The 26,428-nt window shown below is 42.6% G+C and overlaps 1 protein-coding gene across 1 annotated transcript; it reads left to right on the top strand.

Annotated features, from left to right (window-relative positions):
• Nucleotides 1–491: 491 nt before the first annotated feature.
• Nucleotides 492–24,482, top strand: si:dkey-43k4.5 (potassium voltage-gated channel subfamily S member 1). The gene is made up of 4 exons (XM_060836223.1): nt 492–1,457; nt 5,417–5,735; nt 14,251–14,297; nt 24,447–24,482. The coding sequence occupies exons 1-4, from the start codon at nt 492–494 to the stop codon at nt 24,480–24,482; spliced, it is 1,368 nt and encodes a 455-aa protein (XP_060692206.1).
• Nucleotides 24,483–26,428: the final 1,946 nt, after the last annotated feature.

The following is a 26,428-nucleotide window of genomic DNA, read 5'->3' as shown; positions in this document are numbered from 1 at the left end:
TCATTCACCCCTTGTTCAATCATCTCTCCGTTGTCTCGTGTTTAAGTGAGGTGCCATCAACCAGCAGAGCACTGATTGGGAAGTTGCAAAAGAGAAGAAGTTAATCATTTCTGCACTGTATATGAAACAATAAAGTTTTATCTTAGCAATGATTAAGCATGTTGGCATTATTAGGACTTTAAAATCTCAGGCATTGCAAACCCTCTTCAAGAATTATTCTCTAGTGTAGATATAGTTAAGGTGTTCCACTTGCCAAAGGAGCAGCACTCCAAAATCTTGTGATTTCAAATAAATCTGTTGGATTATAACCTGGTATTCAGTAACTTGGACTTTGACCAGCAGGAATCCACAGGGCCAAATGGCCTCATTCTGTGCTGTTAATTCTATGCCATTTCATAGCCTTTTCCAATCATGCTATTGTTTTATAATAACACAGTACTTTTTAAATTCCCCCATTCCCATTGCAATACAGATCTGCTTGAGAGGTTACCATGGTTAACGAGACATTCCGCTCCTGGGATCCGAAGTTTGAAGATCAGGCGATTAATGTGAATGTGGGAGGCCTGAAGAGAAAGCTCCGATCCAGCACCCTGTCCCGGTTCCCCAACACCAGACTCGGACAGCTGTTGACCTGTGACTCGGAAGAGTCCATCCTCCGGATATGTGATGATTACGATGTGTCAAAGAAGGAGTTCTACTTCGACAGACACCCTGGGCTTTTCCCATACGTGTTAAACTTTTACCAGACCGGGAAGCTGCACATGATGGATGAGCTCTGCGTTTTTTCCTTTTCGCAGGAGATTGAGTACTGGGGCATCAATGAGTTCTTCCTGGATTCCTGCTGCAGGTACCGTTATCACGAGCGCAAAACCGAGAGCAGGCGGAAAAACTGGGATGACGAGAGTGACGTGAGCAGCATCGACACCTCTCCAGATGAGATCTCGGACTTCAACCGGGATTTGCTGATATTCCGGAGCTTAAAGTATGGGAATTGCAGGAAGCAGCTGTGGCTAACCCTGGAGAATCCAGGCTACTCCATCCCAAGTCGGCTTTTCAGCTTCCTCTCCATCAGTGTGGTTCTGGGCTCCATTGCCACCATGTGCATCCACAGCATGCCTGAGTACCAGATTCTAGACCAGTACGACAACGAGATCGACGATCCCAGGTTACAGATCGTGGAGCAGTTCTGCATAGCCTGGTTCACCATGGAGGTCTGTTCCCGCCTGCTCCTGAGCCCCAACTTTAAGAGGTTTTGCTTTCACCCGCTCAACATGATCGACATAGTCTCCATCTTACCGTTTTACTTCACTCTGCTGGTTCATCTGATCTTCGGACGAACAACAGATCTGGAAAACCTGGGGAAGGTGGTCCAAGTCCTGAGATTGATGAGGATCTTTAGGGTGCTCAAGTTAGCACGCCACTCAACAGGATTGCGGTCATTGGGAGCAACTTTAAAGGTTAGATTGGAAATCTCCTAATTGCTTATAAAACAATGTACTGCAGGTGCTGGAAATCTTAAGCAGAAGCACCTGGAGAAAATCAGCAGGTCTGGTAGCATCTGTAGAGAGAGAAACAGAGTTCATGTTTCCAGGTGCAAGGACTGGAAAGCTTCATTTTGTAGAGAAAGTGGCCATCCAGCCCTCCAAAGAACATCCCACCCATAACCCTTTATTTAGCCTGGCCAATCCACTGAACCTGCACATCTTTGAACAGTGGGAGGAAACTGGAGCACAGCCCCTCAAGCACAGGGAAGAACATACAAACTTCACACAGACAACCACACAAGGTTGGAATTGAACCCAGACACTTGGCACTCTGAGGCTGCAGGGAGCCATGTGTTTTGCCCACCATAGATGTTTCCAGACCTGCTGTGTTTCTCCAATTTATTTTCTTAATCGTTTGACATTTTAAAATAAATTGCAACTGCTGACAGTGAAGTCAGTTTTCCTTTTTGAATTCTCTTCTGTGATTAAGTGCATTCAGGGCAGGCGATGGTGTACTGGTAATGTTACTAGACTAGTAATTCCCCTAGTGGCATGCTCTGGGGACTGGGTTTGAAACCAAGTTTGAATTTCAGAAAGATTTGGAATAAAATGCTGATTTAATATTGTTGATCATTGTAAGAACCCACCTGGTTCACTCTTATCCCTTAGGGAAGGAAATCCTTACTCATGACTTCAAGCCTACAGCAACGTGGTCGACCTACCTTTCTTTTTCTTCGTACACAAGATGGGGGCGAGGCCAACATTTAATGCCCAGCCCCAATCGCCCAGAGGGCATTTAAGAGGCAACCTCTTTGCTGTGGGTCTGGAATCACATGTAGGCCAGATCAGGTAAGGAAAGGCATCTGGATGGGTATATGAATAGGAAGGGTTCAGAGGAATATGGGCCAAATGCTGCAAATGGGACTAGATTAGCTTAGGGTATTTGGTCAGCATGGATGAGTTGGGCAGGAAGGTCTGCTTCCATGCTGTACATGACTGTCTATGACTCTATGACATACTGCCCTCCAGGCAGTTAGGGATGGGCCATTAACATTTGCCCTAACCAGTGACACCCACATCCCATGAATGAATTAAAAACTTACAAAATTATATAAAAATTATATTTCTGTCTTATAATCTCTGCTTGTTTATATAAAGGAGCAATTGAAGTCTGGTTTATTGAACCATATAACACCAGAAAGAAACCAAATAACATAAGCCAGTGATCCCTAAACCTTTCTCCTCTGTGATCCCTTTTCGAGGTTTGAAAGTTGTTGCAATCTCTGAGTGAGAATGGGAGACTGTAGGGCTGGAGGGGGTGTTTCTGTGAGACAGCAGGTTCAGGTAGAGACAGAGCTGAGCTGTCGTAAGTCCATTGCTGCTCCAGGACTCACCACCAAAATATCAGCTTTCAACCTACTTTGGGAATCTCTGATATAAACCTGGATACACTGAATGATAGAAACATCACATTCGAGGTGGTACAGTGGCTCAGTGGTTAGCACTATTATCTCACAGTGCATTTGATTCCAGCCTTGGCTGACTGTCCATGTGGAGTTTGCACATTCTCCCCATGTCTGTATGGGTTTCCTCCCACAGTCCAAAGATGTGTAGGTTTAGGTGGGTTGGCCATGCTAAATTACCCATAGTGTCCCAGGATGTGAGGTCTAGGTGGATTAGCCATGGGAAATGCAGGGTTACAGGATAGGAGGGTGAGGAAAGTGGCAAGCTCTTCAGAAAGTCAGTGTGGACTTGATGGGCCAAGTGGTCTGTTTCCACATTATAGGGATTCTATGATTAGAACTGAAAATGTGTTGCTGGTTAAAGCACAGCAGGTTAGGCAGCATCCAAGGAACAGGAAATTCGACGTTTCAGGCCACAGCCCTTCAGCAGGATGAAGGGCTCTGGCCCGAAACGTCGAATTTCCTGTTCCTTGGATGCTGCCTAACCTGCTGTGCTTTAACCAGCAACACATTTTCAGCTCTGATCTCCAGCATCTGCAGACCTCACTTTTTATTCTATGATTAGAAACCACAAAGTTATTAATTTGTGTATTTTCCATCTGAAGATATTTGCATTAGTATCATCGATCCAATTTAACATTATTACTCTGGCTAAAGACATTCTAGCAAAATAGCACCAATTATATTGATGTTAAAAGACTCCTCACTAGAGGATAATGAGAAAGAATTTCAGAAATCTAATTGAGGAGTTGATGCATTCGATCCTGATTAATACACTCAGGAGTCCATTACTGGCTGGAATCTAATCAAACAGATAAAGGGTTTTGGAGAGAAAATGCTGGACAACAGTCACTTTAGATAATATTAAAGTTTTACATTTAGATGCATCTCCATCTTTTCTGAAACGCCAAGTGTGTATCTCTTCAATCAGATTCCTGCCTCACGTGCTGTAACACTACACTTTTATCAAGGTCATTGATGTCTGTGACAAAGCTAAAGTTGAACCCTTCCTGTCATAGAAACACAAAAAATAGGAACAGGGATTCAGATATTTGAGCCTCCTCCGCCAGTCCATATGATCATGACTGGGAGAGTCACAGAGCATGGTGATAGACCCTTCGGTCCAACCACACCACGCTGACTGGAATTCCAAACTAAACTAGCCCCACTTGCCTGGGCCTGGTCCATATCCCTCCAAACAATTCTATTCATGCACTTATCCAAATGTCTTTTAAACATTGTAACAGTATCTGCATCCACCACTTCCTCGAGAAATTCGTTCTACTCATGAACCCTTCTCTGTATTAAAAAAAGTGCTCCTCATGTCTTTTTTAAATCTTTATCGTCTCACCTTAAAAATATGCCTTGTAGTCATGAAATCCCCCACCCTAGGGAAAAGACACCAGCCATTCACCTTATCTAGACCCCCAAGATCTTATTAACCTTGGTAAGGTCATCTCTCAATCTCCTATGCTCCAGTGTAAAAACATCCTAGCCTATCCAGTCTGTGGACTTTGCTTCATCAAGCGTGGTGTAGGCAGTGTCATTGTTAATGCAGAGGTAGATAGATTCTGCACTAATAAGGGTGTCAAAGGTAGCAGTCAGGAAAGTAATGTTGAGACCGCAATAAGATTAGCCATGATCTTACAAAATGGTGGAGCAGGCCTGAGGGGCCGAATGGCCTCCTGCTGTTCCTAATTTGTATGTGAAGAGATGTACATGCAAATCCACAGGTTCCCCTCAGGAGCACAGTAATACAACATGCATCATTTGGTGTGTATCGTTATACAATGAGACACCACTGCCCTTGTACAATCATACAGGACAATCTGCTAGTGCAAGTAAAATCATTTACTCTCATTTATAAGGGGCATATTGCTCAGCAGCAATGCACAGTATACTGCTTCACTCAGGTTACAATCACTTTTCAATCCCAGACTGGAATATCAGCCTGTATTTATGACTGGTCTGATGTGAACTTTGCCCCATACACTCCTCTGCAAGTTAGGACTTGTATAAAAACATCAACACCTTCAAGACAGCAAATCATTTCATGACGCTTCACAGGAATGTGATCAAAGTATGACATGAATCCAAATTGGGAAGGATTGACCAAAGGGTTAGGTTCTGAACAGGGACAGAGAAGCGGATATCCAAAAATCTTAAAGGGGACTCCCAGAGAATAAGGGCTTGGTACTGAAGGCATAGCTGTAAATACTGAAGTAATTAAACTCAGGGATTACCAGAACTAGAGGAACAGAGAGATCTTGAAGGGTTCTATAAGGTGACAAAAGTAGGGATAGAGGAAGTGATGGAGGCATTTGGACGCAAGGGTGAGAACTTAATGATTGAGGCACCTCATCTTTCACATCCTCCAAATCACCTTACCCCAGCCATATCCAAGAGTAGGATTTATAGCTTGTTGTGATGATTCTGTGGTACTGATTGTTCATTGTTTCTCCTTTAAAGCACAGCTACCGAGAGGTCGGGATCCTCCTGCTGTACCTGGGCGTAGGAGTCTGTGTCTTCTCTGGGATGGCATATACAGCTGAGAAGGATGAAGACGTCGGACTGGACACCATTCCAGCCTGTTGGTGGTGGGGGACGGTGAGCATGACCACGGTGGGCTATGGGGATGTAGTACCCATCACCGTGGCGGGCAAGCTGGCCGCTTCGGGCTGCATCCTAGGGGGCATCTTAGTGGTGGCACTACCCATCACCATCATCTTCAATAAGTTCTCCCACTTCTACCGACAGCAGAAGGCGCTGGAAGAGGCAGTGAGGAGCAGTCGCCTGAAGGGAAGTGAGACAGAGGACGATGGAGGGACAGAGGGGGAAATGTCGGAGGTGGAGGAGGAACAGGAACCGACACATGACCATGGATCTCGGGTCTCCGACAGACTGGAGAACAAAGCACCAATTGCGAAGTAAGACTGTCCAAAGGACAGGGCAAAAGTTTTATAGAATCTATATTAGATTGCAGGTCTTTTCCAAGGAGGATTCTGAATGAATAAGGACTGTTGTCAAAAAAGAAATAAACTCGCTTGCCTCAACCACAGCCCTCAATCTCTCCAGAGGAAACTGTAAATGTGACTCAAAATCAGCCATACTCTAGAGGGCCTGGTGCAATAAATGATACAATCATCTGGTTCTTGCTGTTTGGCACTACCTTGGGTCAACCCTGTGCCAAGATGCTAAACTCTTACACTAACCCGGTCTTTCCCTCACAATATCAAATGTAGCCATGAAATATTTATTGTCCATTACTAACTGCACATTGCAATAACTAAACTGCAACCCCATCACGATAGTTTTCAACAGGGAGATCTGAGTGAGTAGTCGTGTGGTTATGTGGAAATCCTCATTTCAATAACTTGGATTCAGAGCTGACCAGTCCTAAACAATTTGTGTTGTCTCGAATTTTCAGTGATTAACTGCTAGGAACTGAGTTTATGGTCATTTGATTTGAGAAACACAAGGAGAGATCTGCCTCAATTACCCGACTGAAAGAAAGCTCTGGAGCATTCATAAAAATTGATTATCTTTATAAAGTTAGCATCTCATTATCCTCATTCCAATCTTCTTTCAGACACAGCAAATAAAACAAATTCCCCTCTGGTATGCTTCACCCAGTCAGAGTGTGAATAATCAATCTCACCCTCAATGCTGCCATCTCTTCCTTTACCAGTGACTGACCTATACTATCTTCTCCCCAAGAACCTCCTGGAATATTTTCATGACCATTGTCTCTTGTTTATACAGAAGGTTACGGAGGTCCTGCTAATAATAGCCTCCAAGTTGCTGTCAATATGGAGGGTGCATTTACCCCTTACAGTCTAAAATCTAAACGTCCCCCAACAATAAGAACGTAAATTTGCTTTTAAATTGCACCTTTAACCCAGTTGAGCTATGTAAAGCACTTCAGATTGGCATAATTTAACAGGCCAGGGCAGGCAGGATAGGCTGACTGGCCTTATATCCTGAACACCTCTGTGATTCTGTGAATTTGATATCAAGCCACATAACCTGGGAAATGAGGACAGGTAGCATTTTAAGGTCATTTTTTAAGGAGCATCTTAAATGAGGAGCAATGTGGAGAGATAGAGTGGTCCAGAGATGAAATTCCAGAACTTGGGATTTTTAAAATTTCCTTGGTGGGATGTGGGTGTTGCTGGCTGGGGCAGCATTTACTGCACATTCCTAGTTGCCCTCAAGAAGTTGGTGGTGAGCTGCCTTTTCAAACTTCTGCAGTCCATAGATCCACAATGCCATTAGAGTGGGAATTCCAGGATTTTGATGCAGCAACACTGAAGGAACAACAATTCATTTCCAAGTCGATGGCGAGTGGTTTGTACAGGACCTCGCTGTTGGTGGTGCTCCCATATATCTTCTACCCTAATCCTTTGAGATGGAAGTGGTCGTGGGTTTGGAAGGTCCTGTCTAAGGAACCTGAGTGAATTTCTGCAGTGCAGCTGCTATCTGTCGCTCCAGAATAGAACACATAATTGTATGTTGCCACATTCACTTGGACTTTGTGAATAAACACATTCCCATCACACGACCTTGACTGTTAGTCAGATCCCAGATCATTTCATTTACCAGTTCTGCTCCCCTTTTCATTCGAGATGAACGTAGTCATGCATTTTGGATGTCTAAGGATCTTTGGTGAATTTCTGCAGTGCTTCTTGTAGATAGTACACATTGTTGCTGCTGAGTGTTGGTGGTGGAGGGAGTGGATGTTTGTAGATGCTGGAAGCCAATAAAGGAAATAAGGATGTGCTAAAAGCTAGAATTGGAGATCCGTAACCCTACCCCAATAGCTGCTTAACAATCTCAGAAGCGTGTGGATCTGAAAGAGGGCCAAATTTTGAATGCAAGGATCAGAAATTTTTGAAATTTATTCATCAGACAACAATATTGTTGGCTAATATTGCCCCCTTCCTGAGTCACCCTGGAAACGGTGATGGTGAGCTGCCAACTTGAACCACTCCGGACTTGGATGTAAGGACACCCACAATGCTGTTGGGAGGGAATTCCTGGATTTGGCAGAAGTGCGTACTGCAGATGCTGGAGATGAGAGTCAAGACTAGAGTGATACTGGAAAAGCAGAGCAGGTCAGGCAGCATCCGAGGAGCAGGAAAATTGATGGTTTGGGCAAAAGCCCTTCATCAATTCCGGGATTTGGCCCAGTAACATCAAAGGAACAGCGATATATTTTCAATGAAGACTAATTGGCTAGCTTTCTCAAAGTGTTGTCACAGACTCGATGGCCCAAATAGCCCTGTTCTGTGCTCTATCATTCTGTGATTCATATTTTAGCAGCTGGTACTTGAATGCGATCTGCATATCCGAAACCTCCTCCCTCAGCAAGACACATTTACCCATCTGGTGTGAAAAATTAAACCGTTCCATCAAGTTATCAATACCAGAGAAGAATCCAATTTTCTGATTGGATGCCAAGCTTATAAGTAGCCAGCTTTCAGTGTCAGAAGGTATAAAATCTTCCAATTACCATAATGACCTTTGCTGTTTCTTTTTCCCTTGTAAAAGTTATTGCAAACTATCAGATCAATGAAAATGATTTAAAACCATCGTGAGCAGAGTCTTGAAATAATAATGAGGTTAAAGCTGCTGATGGCTATTGATATAACACAATTGATTCTATTCCTCCCCGATATCCATATCATTCTTGTCAGACAACGAAGATCACTCAATCATTGCTGAACTGACTGAGTGCATCAGAAATTATTGGACTGTTGTTCTGTCCAGTTCTCTGCCTGAGTCAAGATCCTATTCAACCCATCATGCTCTCCACCCTGGAGGCAAGCAGTAGATCCTGAATCCAGCCCCAGCATCCCATATTCCTGCCAGCCTGCCAGCCAATAGAGCCACCCTATCCCCTAAGTTAAGCTGAGTTTCTGAGGAATGTACATTTTTACATGCATGTTATAATCTGGATAGTGATGGTAGAGTCACCAATTTTTTCTGAAAATGTGATGCTGGAAAAGCGCACCTGAAGTAGGGCTTATGCCCGAAACGTCGAATCTCCCGTTCCTTGGATGCTGCCTGACCTGCTGCGCTTTTCCAGCAACACATTTTCAGCTTTGATCTCCAGCATCTGCATACCTCACTTTCTCCTCACCAATTTTTTCTCCATGATACAGCTGATCCAGAGTCCTTACAGTTCTTACTGCCTGTCTTCGATGGGCGTGTGTTGGGAAGATCTTTAGGATGATCATCAGCAGCTTCTGTGACCATCACGTCCTGGAGAAGGTCTTGAACCCAGAGTCTCTGATTTAAAGACAGGAACGCCAACCCACTGTGCCTCAAGACCTCCCTTCAGATCGCACCATTCCAAAATTAAATAGCATGGTAACATAGAAGATAGAATTTGACCTTTCCAGCCTGTTGGACCATTCAATATGATCATTGCTGATCACTGAACTCACTACCCTAACTTCACTTTCCCTCCTCCTCACTGTATCTCTTGATCTCTTTAACCACAGGAGCTTTATCTACCTCCTTCTTGAAACAATATTCTACAATATAACAATACTATTATATTTAACTATTAACATAAGTGATTAGAATCTCAGTTACAGGCTATTTAATTCCAACAGCACATCCATATGCATATTTATGTACATACAGAGAACATCATAGAATGGTTACAGCAGAGAAGGAAGCCCATTCTACCCTTCAAGTCTCTGCTAGTTCTCTGTAAGAATATTTAAGTGGTCCCAGTCCCCTAAATGTTTCCTTGCAATATTAGTTTTCCTCTTCTGGTGTTTGTCTAATTCCTACCGAAATTGCAATTGAATCTGGCTCTAGTTACTTTCTTAGGCACCCCATTCTAGACTGTGGCCAGTCAATGCATTAAAAAAGTTTCTTTGTGTCACTATCATTTGTCCCTCATCTTCAGCTGATGTCCTCTGCTTCATGATCTTTCCACCATTGGTAACAGTTTCTCCTAACCTACTCAGTCTAGACCCCTCATTATTTTGAATGCTTCGATCAAATCTCCTTTCAACTGTCTTCCGTCCCCAACCCTGACCAGTCACACACACACACAGAAACACGCAGACACACACACACACACACACACACAGAAACACACAGACACACACACACACACACACACACACACACAGAAACACACAGACACACACACACAAACACAGAGGCACAGTCACATGCACAGACAGACACACACACACACACAGACACATACATAAACACACAGACAGACAGACACACACAGACACACACACACATACAGACATATATACACAGACACACAGACACATACACAGACACACACACAGACACATAGACACACAGACAGACACACACACACACATACACATACATACAGACATATATACACAGACACACACACAGGCACACACACAGGCACACACACATACAGATACATATACAGTCACTCACACATACACACACACACACACACACACACACACACAAATAGACACACACAGAAATACAGACACAGACACATCCACACTGACACACAGATACACACACACAGAAATACAAACACATAGACACACACACAGATGTACACAGACATACACACACATGCACAGGCACACACGTTGTAAATGGGGCCAATATGGACAATGCTACAGGGAACAATTGTGTCTTCATCAGATTATTGATAGCTGTTGGGTTAGGAAAATGAGTCTGGGGCATTCTCCATTGGGCTGTGATAATGCCTGGACAAATAGAACAAAACTGTCTCTGTGTGACTCCAATTAGTTAATGTCACTTAGAGACATGAGGATGTGTCCCTCCTTTGTCCCTCCTCCAGATCCACATTCTGGTGACATTAGAGCCGAGGTGAAGGTTTCTTCTTACCGTAAGATGTAGCAAGAAAACTAGAAAGTTGTCTGATAAAAGAGCTGTTAAAACTCACCTAGCGACTGAAGACATCCAGCTCCTACTATTGTGGGTGACTATAAGGGAGTGTTTATCTGAGGATGAAACTATGTTATGCCTGACCCCCTTTCTATCCCCCACCCCGCCCCCTCTCAGAACCCTTGCTGCCTAGGCTGGTTCATTTCCTTTGGGAATGTGTCATTCTTCTTTATTCTGTCATGGGGCTGTGAGTGTTGCTAACTAAGCCAACATTTCTTGCATATGCTATCATTTTACACCTTATTGGAAAGAAAACACAAAATGTTTTGAAGAATCCAATGAAGATTTAGATTTATTTGGCAGCCTTTCACAGACTACCCCAAAGCAATGTTTGATGTGTAATCACTGTTGTAATGTAGGCTATGTGGCAATCAATTTGCTCACATCAACTCCCACAAACAGCAATGTGGGAAAGATTATATATCATCTGTTTCAGTGATATTGCTTGAAGGATTTTTAAAAAATTATTCATGGGATGAGGGTGCCTCTTTCTAAGTCAGCATTTATTGTCCATCCCTAATTGCCCAGAGGGCAGTTAAGAGTCAACTACATTGCAGTGAATCTGGAGTCACATGTAGGCCAGACCAGGTAAGGATGTCAGTTTCCTTCCCCAAAGGACATTAGTGAACCAGATTGCTCCCGCTACCCCCTCCCAACAATTAACAATGGATACATGGTCACCATTAAACTCTTATGTCCAGATTTTTATTGAATTCAAATTCCACCATCTGCTGTGGTGGGATTTGAACACAAGTCCCCAGAACATTCCCTGGATCTCAGGTTTAACATTCCAGTGATAATACCACTAGGTCATCACTTCCCCATCGGCCCAGGCACCAATCAGACTTCTAGGTAAAAACAATGACTGCAGATGCTGGAATCCAGTTTCTGGATCAGTGGTGCTGGAAGATCACAGCAGTTCAGGCAGCATCCGAGGAGCAGTAAAATCGATGTTTCGGGCAAAAGCTCTTCATCAGGAAGGGCTTTTGTCCGAAACGTCGATTTTACTGCTCCTCAGATGCTGCCTGAACTGCTGTGATCTTCCAACACCACTGATCCAGAAATCAATCAGACTTCACCTGCTCTTATTTGAGTAGCGCTATGGGAGGCCAGACTTGGTCATGGCTTAAAGTCCCACACAAAAGGCAGCCCCTCTGACAGTGTAGAGCTCTCTCGACAATGCACTGAAATGTCAGGATATATTTGTTACAATCATTGTAGATGGAGCAGAACTAAACCAACAGCCTTCAGGAACAGATGCATGAAACAACAGAGCCACACCTGATGTCAAGCAATTAAACTCCAAACATTGAGTTCTCTTTGTGGAACAGTATGGCTTGTGTAATACTGATGACCTGAAGGGAGACAATCTTGTACAGGATACAATTGGGTCTTCATGATTCTCACCCTTTGTCCTTGAAATCTATGGAGCTTTCCCCTTCACTCGTTGCCTAGTGAGTCACACAGGAACAGGAAGAGGCCATTCAGCCCTTTGAGATGTTCCACTGTTGTCTTGGATCATAGTTGATCTGCATGTTCATTCACTTACTAGTGTTGCTCCCACATCCATTCATACACTTGCCTGAAATCTGTCAATGTCAGTTTGGAAATTTCAATTGGCTTCCACTATGTGGAGAAATGCTCGCCGATGTCACCATTGAATGGCTTGGCTCTAAGTTCACAGTTTGTGCTCTGTGTTCTGGAGTGCGAAACATAAGAAATAGTTTCGCTCTATCCATCCTGTCAGCTCATTTAATCTACTTAAATATCTCACTCAGATCTGCCCTAATCTTCCAAACTCAAGGGAATACAAGCCTAGTCTATGCAACCTCAGAATTTAACTCTGGTGTCATTTTAATGTGTCTGTCCTGTACGCCCTCTTAAACTGATATATCTTTCCAGAGATGCAATGTCTAGCCTGCACACATTAGTCCAGATGGATCTAACCAGAGCTTTATACAACTGTAGCATAAATCCCTTTTTTTTAATCAGCTCTCATCTGATGAAGGTGAACAAGGGACAGGGGTCAGAGAAGTCAAGTTTAAAATGGCACATTTCTGTGCATTCTGTGGGATTTGTGCATTGCTGACAAGGTCAGTATTTATTGCCCATCCCTAGAAACTGGTGATTAACTTTGAGAAAGCAAGTGTTCACTCGTGGAATCTTCTGAACAGGAGAGTGGGGTTTAACTTCAGCGGTACGGTCCCCTGACCCTTGAGAAACTGCGGATGAAAGACAGAAGAGGGATCAAACCTTCCCAAGGGTTGGAAATGTTCAGATTAATTAAAGATTGAATTGAAGCCAAGAGCTGTTGAAATAAATTAAGCTGTGAAGAACAAACCAAAAATGTTTTTAAAAATGTGTGGTAATGCACCTTACAGATACACTGGGAATAACATTCATAGATATTTAATAGTTTCCATCTCGATTGGAGCACCATAGAGATACATGAATATTCAGAATAAATAATAACAATAATATTCAGAATAAAGTCGTCCTAGTACTTGCAAGTGAATTTACATGCATTTAACATTATCTATGCATGCTATGCAGGATTGTATATCAGTATTGTATCCAATAAACAATGCCATCAGTGCTATATCTGGATTTATTGCTGTCTGTCACTGAACAAAAATGCACTCAAATATTTCATTGGAAGAACAAAGAATCAAGGTCAGAATAACGGGAATGTCCATAAGTTATTCCACCAGGGTGGACATCACTTCAGTCTGTGATCCTTTTGTTTTTGAGATGTTGGAGTTGCTGGATTGGCTGACAGCCTCAATTTCCCCTTGAGAAGGTAATGCTGAGTTGCTCTCTTGAACTGCTGCAGTCTGTGTGCTGTAGACAGACCCACAGTGCTGTTAGAGAGGGACTTCCAGGATTTTGACCGAGCGTCACTGAAGGAAAGGCAATGTATTTCTGAGTCACAGTGGTGAATGGCTTGGAGGGGATCCTGCAGGTGGTGGTGTTCCCATGTATCTGCTACCTTTATCCTTCTAGATGGTTGTGGGTTTAGAAGGTGCTGTAAAAGGAGTCAGGATGAATTGTAAATTTTACGCACTGCTGTGACAGAGTGTCAGGGCTTGGAGGAATGGACATTGAAGGTAGTGGATGGAGTGCCAAATAAGTGGGCTGCTATGTCATGGATGGTGCTGTTGGAACTGCGGTCATCTGTTAAGGGAAACTTTACTATAACTGTCCTGATTTGTGTGTTGTAAATGGTGAACAGAGGTTAGTTTCTCACTGCAAAACTCCCAGCCTCTCACCAGCTGTTACAGACCCAGCAGATACACAATCTCCAACATGTTGGAGTCACAACGACTGGAATAAAGGCAAAATGCAGCAGACACTGGGAATCTGAGACAAACACAGAAAATACAAAAGAAACTCAGCAGATCTGATCACATCTGTGGAGAGAAAGTCAGGGTTAACATTTCAAGTCCAATATGACTCTTCATCAAACTCAAGCTTTCACCTTTGACTTCACCTGATGAAGGGGCAGTGCTCTGAAAACTTGCGATTTCAAATAAACCCTTTGGATTATAACCTTGTGTTGTGGGACTTCTGACTTTGTCCATCCCAGTCCAACACTGGTACCTCCACATCATTAAAAACCTGTACATTTCTACCTTGATTATTCTGAATGACCCAGCCTCAATAGCCCTCTGTGGAAAGAATACCACAGATCCACCATCCTCTGGTGGAAGAAATTCCTCTTCATCTCTATCTTAAATGTGTTACCCGTGGCATGGGTCACACATTTAAGGTAGAATGAAGAGGAATTTCTTCTGCCCGAGGATAATGGATCTGTGGTATTCTTTCCACAGAGGGCTATTGAGGCTGGGTCATTCAGAATATTCAAGGTAGAAATGTACAGATTTTTAATGATGTGGAGGTACCAGTGTTGGACTGGGACGGACAAAGTCAGAACTCACACAACACCAGATTATAGTCCAACGGGCTTATTTGCAATCACAAGCTTTCAGAACACTGCCCCTTCATCAGTGAAGTCTAAAGTGAAAGCCTGTGATTTCAGATTTTTAATCAGTAAGGGATTCAAGCATTATGTGGAAAATGCAGGAAAGTGGAGTTGAGGGTTATCAAATCAGCCATGATCGCATCAAATGGCAGAGCAGTCTCAATGGCCTATTTTCATTCCTACATCTATGGTCTGACAGTAATTGATTTTCATGTTGTTGTGTGACTGAATCCTGGATCCCTTGCTGTTAATCCAATTTGTTCCAGAGGGTTTTATTTTTAAATCCTATTCACAAAAGAATACCAGCCAATGAATTGCTTGAACTCTTTCACTAACATGAAAAACGAACATGAAACCTTGATACAAAAACAGAAATTGCTGGGAAAACTCAGCAGGTCTGGTAGCATCTGTGGAGAGAAAGCAGAGTTAACATTCAGTAAAGAAGGGTCACTGGAATTGAAACACTAATTGTGTTTTCTGTCCACAGACACTGCCAGACCTGCTGAGTTTTGCCAGCAATTTCTGTTTTTGTTTCTGATTTCCAGCATCTTCTGTATTTTAAAATGGACTCTTGTTAGATGGGTTCAATCTATGTATCACGTTATGGTGAAGTGATTGAGATTATTGAGGAAGTGGCAATCCCTTTCTCCTGTGACTTACCTCACAGTGACCTCCTCTCATTCCCTGTCTGTAAAAGTAAGCTCTTCCAAAGCTCTGCTGCCAACATTTCCTCTGATTATCCCTTTCCACTGAACTAGCTTCCAAGCTACTTCCCAGTAGGTGCTTTTGCAAGCAGAAGTCAATGTATCAGCATTGCACAGAACCACAGAGTTGCTGCAGAGCCATGCAGCTCTGCAGTCTAGAGGGAATGTTGCATGTATCCCAACTGACACGAAATCCCAATCTCTCTCCACCCCTACACTGGATCATTGTCCGACAACACTTCCATTTTAAAATTCTCCCCTTGCTTTCAAATCCCTTCATGGCCTCACCCCTTTCCAATCTCTATAATCTCCTCCATCACTATAATCTCCTCCATCACTACGACCCTTGTGAAACCTTTGCACTTATCTCATTCTGACCTCCAGCTCATTCCCTATTCTCAATCATTCCACAGTCAGTACCTTCAGAGATTGTAAACTCATGAAATTGTTGTCTAAATCTTTTTGCCACTCTTTCTTCCTTTAAAGCACCGCAGCTTTGTGTGGATTTGGATGCTTTGGAGAGGGTACAGAAAAGGTTTACCAGGATGTTGCCTGGTGTGGGGGATTTTAGCTATGAAGAAAGGTTGGGTAGAACGTTGAGGGGCGACCTGATGGAAGTTTGTAAGATTGTGAATGGCATGGATGGAGTGGAAAGTATGAGGCTTTTTCCCAGGGTGGAGGGGTCAGTTACTAGGGGACACAGGTTCAAGGTGCATTGGTGGGGGGTGCAAGACAAGTTTTTCACTCAAAGGGTGGTGAGTGCCTAGAACAGGCTACCAGAGGAGGTGGTGGAAGCAGACACAATGGCAGTGTACAAGAAACACCAAGATACATGGATAGGAAGGGAATATAGAGATACAGATTCTGTAAGTGAAGACCGTTTTAGTATGGAAGGGCAAAATTTGTCAGTGCAGGCTTGGAGGGCCGAAGGGCCTGCTCCTGTGCAGTATTGTTCTTTATTCTTTGTTCTTTGTACTTAAAAGTGATGTCATTTATTGTGTTATGCCTCACAGAAGGTAGGTCGTACACCTTTAAGAAATATGCTTACGATATCATTACTATATGCAAGGGCCTGATGGTATTGAGGTCTCAGTTTCCATCTTACCAGGACCACTTGTAGAATGACATGCCGAGGGAAGCATGCTGTACTTTCCAATCAAGCAGAGCCTCAGATTGTAATGTTTATAGATGTCAGAAACTGGAATAAATATCTACTGAATCCTTCAGGACTATTTTACTGGGGTGAGGGGGTTGCTCTTTCTCAGTAGAGAGAGACACAACGTTAAGAGTCACCATGCCGCAGATGAGGGGAAGAGATGAATATCGACAGGGGGTGTTAGTTAACTGAGGTGGCTGGTTTGCAATGTAGAGTAATGCTAACAGCATGGGTTCAATTCCCACACTGGTTACTGTTACGTTAAAGGTTACATCTTCTTAACCTCTCCCGTCATCTGCGGCAAAACTGATCCTCAGGTAAACAACCACCAATCATAGAAAATAGAACATGGAAAAATACAGCGCAGTACAGGCCCTTCGGCCCTCGATGTTGCGCCGACCAAAGTCTACCTAACCTACACTAGCCCAATAACCTCCATATGCTTATCCAATGCCCGCTTAAATGACCATAAAGAGGGAGAGTTCACCACTGCTACTGGCAGGGCATTCCATGAACTCACAACCCGCTGAGTAAAGAATCTACCCCTAACATCTGTCCTATACCTACCACAGATCATCCCTGTTTCTAATGAGAGTGAGGGAATATAACAACTTTGCTTTTTTAATCACCTCACATCTAGTTCTTATGTTGTAGGAGCTAAAATAGCTATTGCTATTTTATGCACAAATATGGAAAACAAAATAAACAATCACTGTATCTATGGCAGACTGTCAGGGCTGATCAGAACATCATTAAACAAGCTCCTTCTAATACTTCTTAACATGGCAAATGGGGTCAAATTTTGTTTCTTTTATGCTCCTGTGTGACCTTTGGGCTGTTTTATTACGTTGAAGGTGCTATATAAATGCAAGTTGTTAACACTCCTTTATATCACAACAATTTTACAATTCGGACTTACAATATTTTTGACAGGTTCGTGGATTAAAAACAGAATTCCCCACAAATGGAAACTTATGATACACACACAAACCTTTTAAAGGTTAGTGCAGCCAAGTTTAACTTATCAGAGTGCGGCAAGGAGATTGCCCCGTGCATTATTCTGGACTGGGCGGAGGAGGTAGACTGTGTAGAGCTTCTTCTTGTGTATACTATCAGAACAATCCATTTTCTCAGCACTGCACTGTGACTATAGCCTGGATAATTTACTCTAATCCCTGGAGTGTGGATTGAACCCGCAACCTTTTGACTCAGCAGTTACAAAGCCAAGGTTGATAACTTGCTCTTAATCCAATTTGACAATTTGGAAACATTCAAGTTGCTAGAATGGGACTTGAAGCTATGACTTCTGTCTCAGGGGAAAGAATGGTACAATCTGAGCCTTGGCTGACACTACATGGTGAGAAATGAAAAGAATAAATCTCTCACTTATCCTGAACATCACCTTCTTGGTTAGAAAAACAAATTCAGAACTCTTAACTAAACCAGTGTTGATCTGAAGAAACAGGAGCTGGAAATAGCCATTTGGAATTTTGACATCCAATGGGATCATGGCTAAGTTTTTTCCACATCAACTTTACTCTCCCAACATGTCCCACGATTCCCTTAGTGTCCAAAAACTATCAAACTTGGTGTTGAATTTACTCAACAGTTCCCATTGCCTGAGGTAGAGAATTCCAAAGAATTAGGAACATTTTCAATCCAAAGTGGTTGATACCAAACCCTGAGACTATACTCTTTAGGTCTCAGCTTTTCAACTACGGGAAACAGTGTCTACCCTCTCAATCTCCTTTGGCTGATATTCATCCATCAACCAACAAACCCCTTGACAGGACATTGGTTTTTATAGGAGCTTGCTGTCCGCAAACCTTCTGTTGCATTTCCTCTGCTCCAGAAACATTTAATAGGAGGGCACTCTTGGAGCATCCTTGATGTTGTGAAAGATGCCACTTAAATGCAAGTTTTTTTCTTTTGTGTTATACATTTTTCCCTCAATTGTCTCTCAGTTCAATACTTTCCTGGTCTGCAGTACCAAGGATTGTGATCTAATTTGATGAAAAAGGGTTGTCTTTTAGTGGATAGCAGCCAAACCTTTTTCGCCTGTACCTGGATATGTGGAGTAACAAAATGAACTGAAACTAAAGAGGAACATCTTGCGCAGAGGTTGGTGGGTATTTGTAAACTACCTGCCTGTAAGGATGGTGGAGGCAGAAACCCTTATAATATTAAATAAGTATTTTGATGTGCCCATGAGATGCCAAGGAATATAAGGCTATGAGCCTAGTACTTAAAAAAGGAATTAGAATAGTTAAGTGCTTATTCAAGGGGCCAAAGGGCCTTATTCTGTGCTGTAGGCCTCTATGACTCTACAATGTTTTATGGGATGATTCCTCATTCTTCTCCAGAGCTCAAGAGCAGGTTCTCCTCAATATTACCTTGAGGGACAGCTCTTTCATTTCAGAAATCAATTTTGTGAAATCTTTAAGGCAATTAAATATATCCTTTCTTAAATAAGGAGACCAAAATTATACACAGTATTTCAGGTGCGATGAGACCAAAACACTTGCAATAACATAATATTTGCCTTGTTAATTGCTCTGCATGCTAACCTTCAGTGACGAGTCTTCAAGGATATCAGAATCCTTACACCTGCTAATATATTCTTGCTTCTGATCTTGGAGTGTCTCATTCAGTTTGAGGGACAGCAGAGTGGGTCTAAGACTAGTCTTTTAAACCTAAATGAAGGCCAATTATAGGCCCATTGAAGACAGAGCTGTCGAAAGTGTACTGGGAAATTTTATTAAGAGATAGGTCAGCAGAGATGAAGTGGCAGACATTTGAAGAGATATTTCAGAGTACTCAGAAAAGGTACACTCCAGTGAGGAAGAAAGGTTCCAGGGGAAGGGTGCACCATCCATGGTTAACAATAAAACTTAAACAAATTGAGAAGAAACAAACACAATTTTGCAAAGATTAATGAGAAGACAGAGAATTGGACAGAACATAAAGAATGACAAAAGTATTAAGGGGGGGAGAAATAAGAGTACGAGAGAAAGCTGGCTGAAGATATAAAAGCAGTAAGTGTTTCTGCCACAAGATAAAGTGAAAACTGGCCCTTTAGAGAGTTTATCTGGGGAACTAATCATGAAAAATAAGAAAATGGCAGATGAATTAAACAGTTATTTTGAATCTGTCCTCACTTTAAAGGATGTATTTTGCATCCCAGAAATAATTCATGAATTGGGAGGTGAAAGAGAGGGAGGAAGTTAAAGCAATTACAGTCAGCAGGGAAAGGGTCCTGATGTACTTTGCTGCTGAAATAGTTGATGCATTGGTCTTGATTTTCCAAAACTCCCTTGATTCTGGAAAAGTCCAATCAGATTAAAAAGCAGTGAATGTGGTTCCTGTATTGAAGCAAGAGGGAGACAGAAAGCAGGAAATTACAGGCCAGCTAACCTTGCATGTGTCATCGGCCAAACATTAGAATCTATTGTTAATGAGGATATTGGGGTCACTCATAAAATCTCAAAGAAACCAGGGAAACTTTCTATGATTTTGTGAAAGGGGGATCATGTTTAAGTAACTTACTGTAGATTTTCTTTTAAGGACATAACAAGTAATGTATATAAAGGAGAACTTATATTTAATTTCCAGAAGGCATTTGACATGTGTCACATCAAATATTACTGCACAAAATAAGAACTCAAAGTGAACGGTAAAATATCGTGAATTGAGGATGTGCTATCTAACATGAAACAAAAAGTAGGCATAAATAGATAATTTTAAAATCATAGAGTCATAGAACATGACAGCGCAGTACAGGCCCTTCAGCCCTCAAGTTGCACCAATCTGTCATAGAGTTATACATTGAAATTTTGCTCCAACTCATCCACTCCGACCAGCTATCCTAAACTGATCTAGTCCCATCTGCCAGCATTTGGCCCATATCCCTCTAAACCCTTCCAGATGGGTATAGGAAAATGTGAATTTGGCAGGGTGAGTATTAAAGCAGTACACTCTTTAAATGGAAAACAATTACATGACTCAGTGGTACAGAAGCATTTGGGTGTCCTGATACGTGAATCGCACAGTTAATATCCATGTCAGCAAGTGATTTGGAAGGCAAATGGAATGTTGCTATTTATTGCAAAGGGAATGGAATATCTTATGACCAAGTAGCTGTTTGGTAGAACAGAGCTTGAGTGTTGCTGAAAAGATATATATTTCAAAGAGTTTACCAATAAAAGATAACACCAACATTAATACTGTATGAGTAGAGACTGCTGATTAATTGGAAATTAGACTCTGATTAGCACAAGCATTGCCATTGAGAATGCATCAATTAGATAACAAATGAGAGTTAACTGTCAAGTTTTGTTTTAAGACTTTTTTCATGTTTTAGACCAGACAGATTGAAATTGACTGGTCAAGGCATTACCATGAGAAATGAACCAGAATGTGATGCCAACTATTTTGTTAATTTGAAACAGGCCCAATGTATGTAAACTTCTTCAGTCAGCAAAGAAATGGCCAAATCATCTCCAGTGGTTTAGGGTCAGTCTCTACTATAAATCATTTGCTCAATTAATAGATTTGAAAACTACACAATTCCAATGGCTAAAGCTACTGTTGCCTACTCAGTGCTTGATTCTACTACGGACAGAATTTGTGAAACAAAAACAATTGGTTTGCCTTTTGGAGAGAGAAAGGGAGCCAACAATTTGAGTCTAGGATGGATCTTCATCTTAATTTTGTCATGGAGTGGGAAGAGGGGTGGGGGATGGATTGGAAGGCGGTGGGAAGAGGGGTGGGGGATGGATTTGGAAGGCGGTGGGAAGAGGGGTGGGGGATGGATTTGGAAGGCGGTGGGAAGAGGGGTGGGGGATGGATTTGGAAGGCGGTGGGAAGAGGGGTGGGGGATGGATTTGGAAGGCGGTGGGAAGAGGGGTGGGGGATGGATTTGGAAGGCGGTGGGAAGAGGGGTGGGGGATGGATTTGGAAGGCGGTGGGAAGAGGGGTGGGGGATGGATTTGGAAGGCGGTGGGAAGAGGGGTGGGGGATGGATTTGGAAGGCGGTGGGAAGAGGGGTGGGGGATGGATTTGGAAGGCGGTGGGAAGGGGGTGGGGGATGGATTTGGAGGTGGTGGAAAGAGGGGTGGGGGATGGATTTGGAAGGCGGTGGGAAGAGGGGTGGGGGATGGATTTGGAAGGCGGTGGGAAGAGGGGTGGGGGATGGATTTGGAAGGCGGTGGGAAGAGGAATGGGGGGTGGATTTGGAAGGCGGTGGGAAGAGGGGTGGGGGATGGATTTGGAAGGCGGTGGGAAGAGGGGTGGGGGATGGATTTGGAAGGCGGTGGGAAGAGGAATGGGGGGTGGATTTGGAAGGCGGTGGGAAGAGGGGTGGGGGATGGATTTGGAGGCGGTGGGAAGAGGGGTCGGGGATGGATTTGGAGGCGGTGGGAAGAGGGGTGGGGGATGGATTTGGAGGCTGTGGGAAGAGGTGGGCGATGGATTTGGAGGAGGTGGGAAGAGGGGTGGGGGATGGATTTGGAGGCGGTGGGGGGAGAAGGATCTAGGATCTTGGGGGCAAAGATGATTGGAGTATGGATCTGGGGATGGGGGAAGAGAATTGGGGGATGGATTTTGGGGAGTTCCAGTGGGAAGAGGATTTGGGTATTGATTTTTGGGAGATGAAATCATTAAAAGATTACAGGACCACACGGACTGGTGTAGCTCAATAATAGGCATCAGAAAGAAGAATGACTTCTAGAGTCTTGATCTATGATGCCAAAATACATCTTTGAAACAGTGCCCTTACAAAATAATCACTTTAGAACAGATTTTCAGTTGTGAAGTTCTTCTCAAAGTTTGGTATAAAACATAGTTATTGATCGGTACATCTTGTAAAGGAATCACAAGAGTTCACTGCTTCCATACCTCATTTGGAGAATAATGTTTTCAACAATATCCCTTCAGGCTACATGTTAGCCAGGATTTCTTTCAAGCTCAAACGGACAGCATTATACCCACTGCACCAAGAGGTATCTGTATCACCAATGACATTGCAGTAGAAGGGAGGACAACAAGAACTTAGCCACAAACAGCACTGAATGATGCAAGTGATGCACAATGCAGAATTAGTGTTCAATGATCAGTCAGACATGTCACACCAAGATGTCACATATCAAATATTTCAATCCTATTTATTCTAAGACTGGGATACATGTAATCCAGGGAAAATAGATAGCATAAAAACCATGGCAATCCTCAAAGTAAGGATGGCCTTTGAAGATGTCTAGGTACGTCTTGTTCCCAAATTCACTCACAAGTCTTCACGACTAAGGGAAATATTTTGAAAGAAAAGACCTGCCTTTCCAATGACACAAAAATGTCATGACTTATCTCTCCAAAACACTGAAACCATCGCGATTTGGAAACATCAAACTTACAATTTCACAACCTTCAGGCGACAACTACTTTGGAGATTGATGCCTCACAGAAAGGTCCGAAAGCATGGAAATGACAAAAAGACAAAGCTTCAAAACAAAATACTGTGGATGCTGGATATTGGAAACAAAAGCAAAGGTTTCTGGAGAATCTCAGCAGGTCTGGCAGCATCTGTGAGCAAGAAACACAGAGATCATGTGTCAAGTCTGATATGACCCTTCCTCAGAATACAGAGTCACATTAGATTTGGTCATGCTAGACCATCAGTCTTTCCAGCAGGTCAGGCAGCATCCAAGGAACAGGAAATTCGATGTTTCAAGCATAAGCCTTTCATCAGGAATGCCCAAAACGTCAAATTTCCTGTTCCTTGGATGCTGTCTGACCTGCTGTGCTTTTCCAGCAACACATTTTCAGCTCTGATCTCCAGCATCTGCAGACCTCACTTTCTCCATCCGTCTTTCCAGTGTTTTTCCCTTATTAAATAATAATCACTTTCAGTTCTTCATTCTCATTAGATCCCAGGATCCCCATAATTTTCAGTACGTTCTTTGCATCTTGCGCTATGATGAAAGGTACTTTCTGTTTCTCTGATATTTTCTTATTCCTCATTATAAGTTCACTTCCCTCTGCCTTGAAAGGAGCTACAATAATGTTTCCTTCTGTCTGCCTTTTTGTTTACTTGCAAAAGGTCTGACATTTTTGGCATTTTTTAGATGTTGCCTGTGTCCATTGCTCTTGAACATGTGGAGTTATGAAGCCAAGTTAGAGGGCAGCTAAGAATTAACCACATTGCTATAGGTCTGGAGTCATATGTAGGCCAACAGATCTCCATTCCTAAAGTGACTTAGTGACCATGATGGGTTTAAATAACAGTTGATGATAGTTTCATGGTCTAGTTCTCAATTGCAGAATTGTTAATTAATTCAATTCCTATTTTCTGGATTTCTCATCTAGTAACATTTTCTGTAAGATAGTATCCCCTCAGATATTTCTTATGAACTTACTTTCACATTCTTTATACTTCTTTATTTTTATTATGGTTTGTTTTCACTCATGCAGAGTGTCATGGCTGGGCTAGTGTTATTGCCCATCCCTAGTTGCCCCTTGACAAGGTGGGGGTGAATTGTTTCTTGACTCGGTGAAATCCACCTGCTGTAGGTAGATCCACAATGCCCTGAGGGAGGGAATTCCAGGATTTGGACCTAGCGACTCTGAAGGAACAGTGATATATTTCTAAGTCATTATGGAGAGTGGCTTGGAGGGGAATTTGCAGGAGGTAGTGTTCCTGCGTATCTGCTGCCCTTGTCTTTCTAGATGAAGGTGGCCCTGGGTTTGGAAGGTGCCACCTAAGGAGGCTTAGTGAAGTTCTGCAGTTCATCTTGTAGATGATGCATGTTCACTCTCTGCACCACCAAAACCCAACAGTAGGGATATCTGTAGTTTGTGGTGTCAGTCAAGCAAATTACTTTATCCTGCCTGGTGTCAAGCTTCTTGAGTGTTGTCGGAGCTGCACTCATCCATTCAAGTGGAGAGCATTCCTTCACATTCCTGACTTCTGCCTTGTAGATTCTGGACAAGCTTTTCTGGAGTCTGGAGGTGAGTTGCTCACTGCAAGATTCCCAGCCTCTGACCTGATGTTATAGCCAGGTATTTACATGGCTAGTCTAGTTCAGTTTCTGATCAGTGGCATTGTCTAGGATGTTGATAGCAATGGATTGAACAATGGTGATGCCATTGAATATCAAGAGACAATAGTTAGGTTATCTCTTGTTGGAGATGGTCAACACCTGCCACTTCAGTAGTGCAAATGTCATTTGTCACTTGTCAGCCCAAACATGAATGTTGTCCAAGTTTTGCTGCATTTAGGAATGGTCTGGTCAGCCTTCATTTTTAAACTTTCCCATTCCTCAGACAATTGTTTTAGGCAATATTGTGATCCTCTTTATATAATCAAACATTATCCTTAATTCCTTTAGTAAATCTTGGCTGTATCATTTTTATAATGATGATAACATCCAAGGGAATAAGTAGCCATTGAGAATTAGGAATTAGAGTTAGAGAGTTATACAGCACAGAAACAGACCCTTCAATCCAATTCATCCACCCTAACCAGATATCCTAAACTGATCTAGTCCCACCCACTCTGCCCAGGACCATAAGAAACTACAGAAGGTGTGTGCACAGCCCAGACCATCACAGATGCCAACCTCCCAACCATTTACACCTCTCATTGATGTGAAAGGCTGCCAACATCATCAAAGACCCATCCCACCCCAGTAATGCTCTCCCACAATCTCTTCCATCAAGCAGAAGATACAGAAGCTTGAACACATGCACCAGCAGGTTCAGGAACCGTTTCTTCCCTGTCTCTAACTTCAAATAAAGCTCATCTTGTTCACGTTGATCTTGTCCAGCATATGTCCTGTGTGGTGTAACCTGCGTGCCTTACTCTGTCCAAGTATTTCTTTCACCCTATGAGCTGTATGTCCTTACTCACTATGATTTGCCTAAACTGGCTGCAAACAAAGCTTTTCACTGTACTTAGGTACACGTGACAATAAATCAAAACAATCAATTTGCCAATATTTGGCCCATATTCCTCAAAATCCTTCCTATTCATGTACCCATCCAGATACCTTTTAAATATTATTAAAACGGTTCCCTAATTGTTCGTTATTCCTTACCTATGGTCAACTCTTTCATATTACATTCCTTTATCTCCCTATGTGGAACTTTCAGTCACCTCATTAGTTGCTTGAAACAAGTGCTGGTGTGACACATTGGCTGCAAGTGTCATAAGGATGACGTACTTACATTGAGTGTGAATGGCAAAAGTCAAAGACATTTCAGATATAGCCAGTAGTACTTCAGGATCTGACTATTCCAATATTCTGCAATCAGTGGAGCAGCAGTGTTGGCAGTAGCTGGGAGGCAGGAAGATGCTAAATATAAATTAACACTGGAGGCTTGGGTTTCATTGTTCTTTCAGACTCAGTGAATTTCAGACTCTGTGGACTGCACTGTTATTATGTATCAAACCAAACCACCTCAAATATATATTGCAAAGACAGCTAAGACTCTAATGTTGTCTTATTTTAATGGCAAATGCCAGACATTGCATTCAAGATATAATTCAACTGGTCAAACTACCAGGCTTGAAGCAAAACACACCTTGATTCGCACACTGTAGCTAAAATACAACACATGAAAGAACAAATTGGAATAATAACTCCACTGGAAATCTTAACAGAATAATAGATTATTTAACGATTAAACAGTAACTGTTCCAATATCGC

Source organism: Hemiscyllium ocellatum, chromosome 15 (genome assembly GCF_020745735.1).
Source record: "Hemiscyllium ocellatum isolate sHemOce1 chromosome 15, sHemOce1.pat.X.cur, whole genome shotgun sequence".
NCBI lineage: Eukaryota > Metazoa > Chordata > Chondrichthyes > Orectolobiformes > Hemiscylliidae > Hemiscyllium > Hemiscyllium ocellatum.
This window is presented reverse-complemented; position numbering and strand designations above follow the sequence as displayed.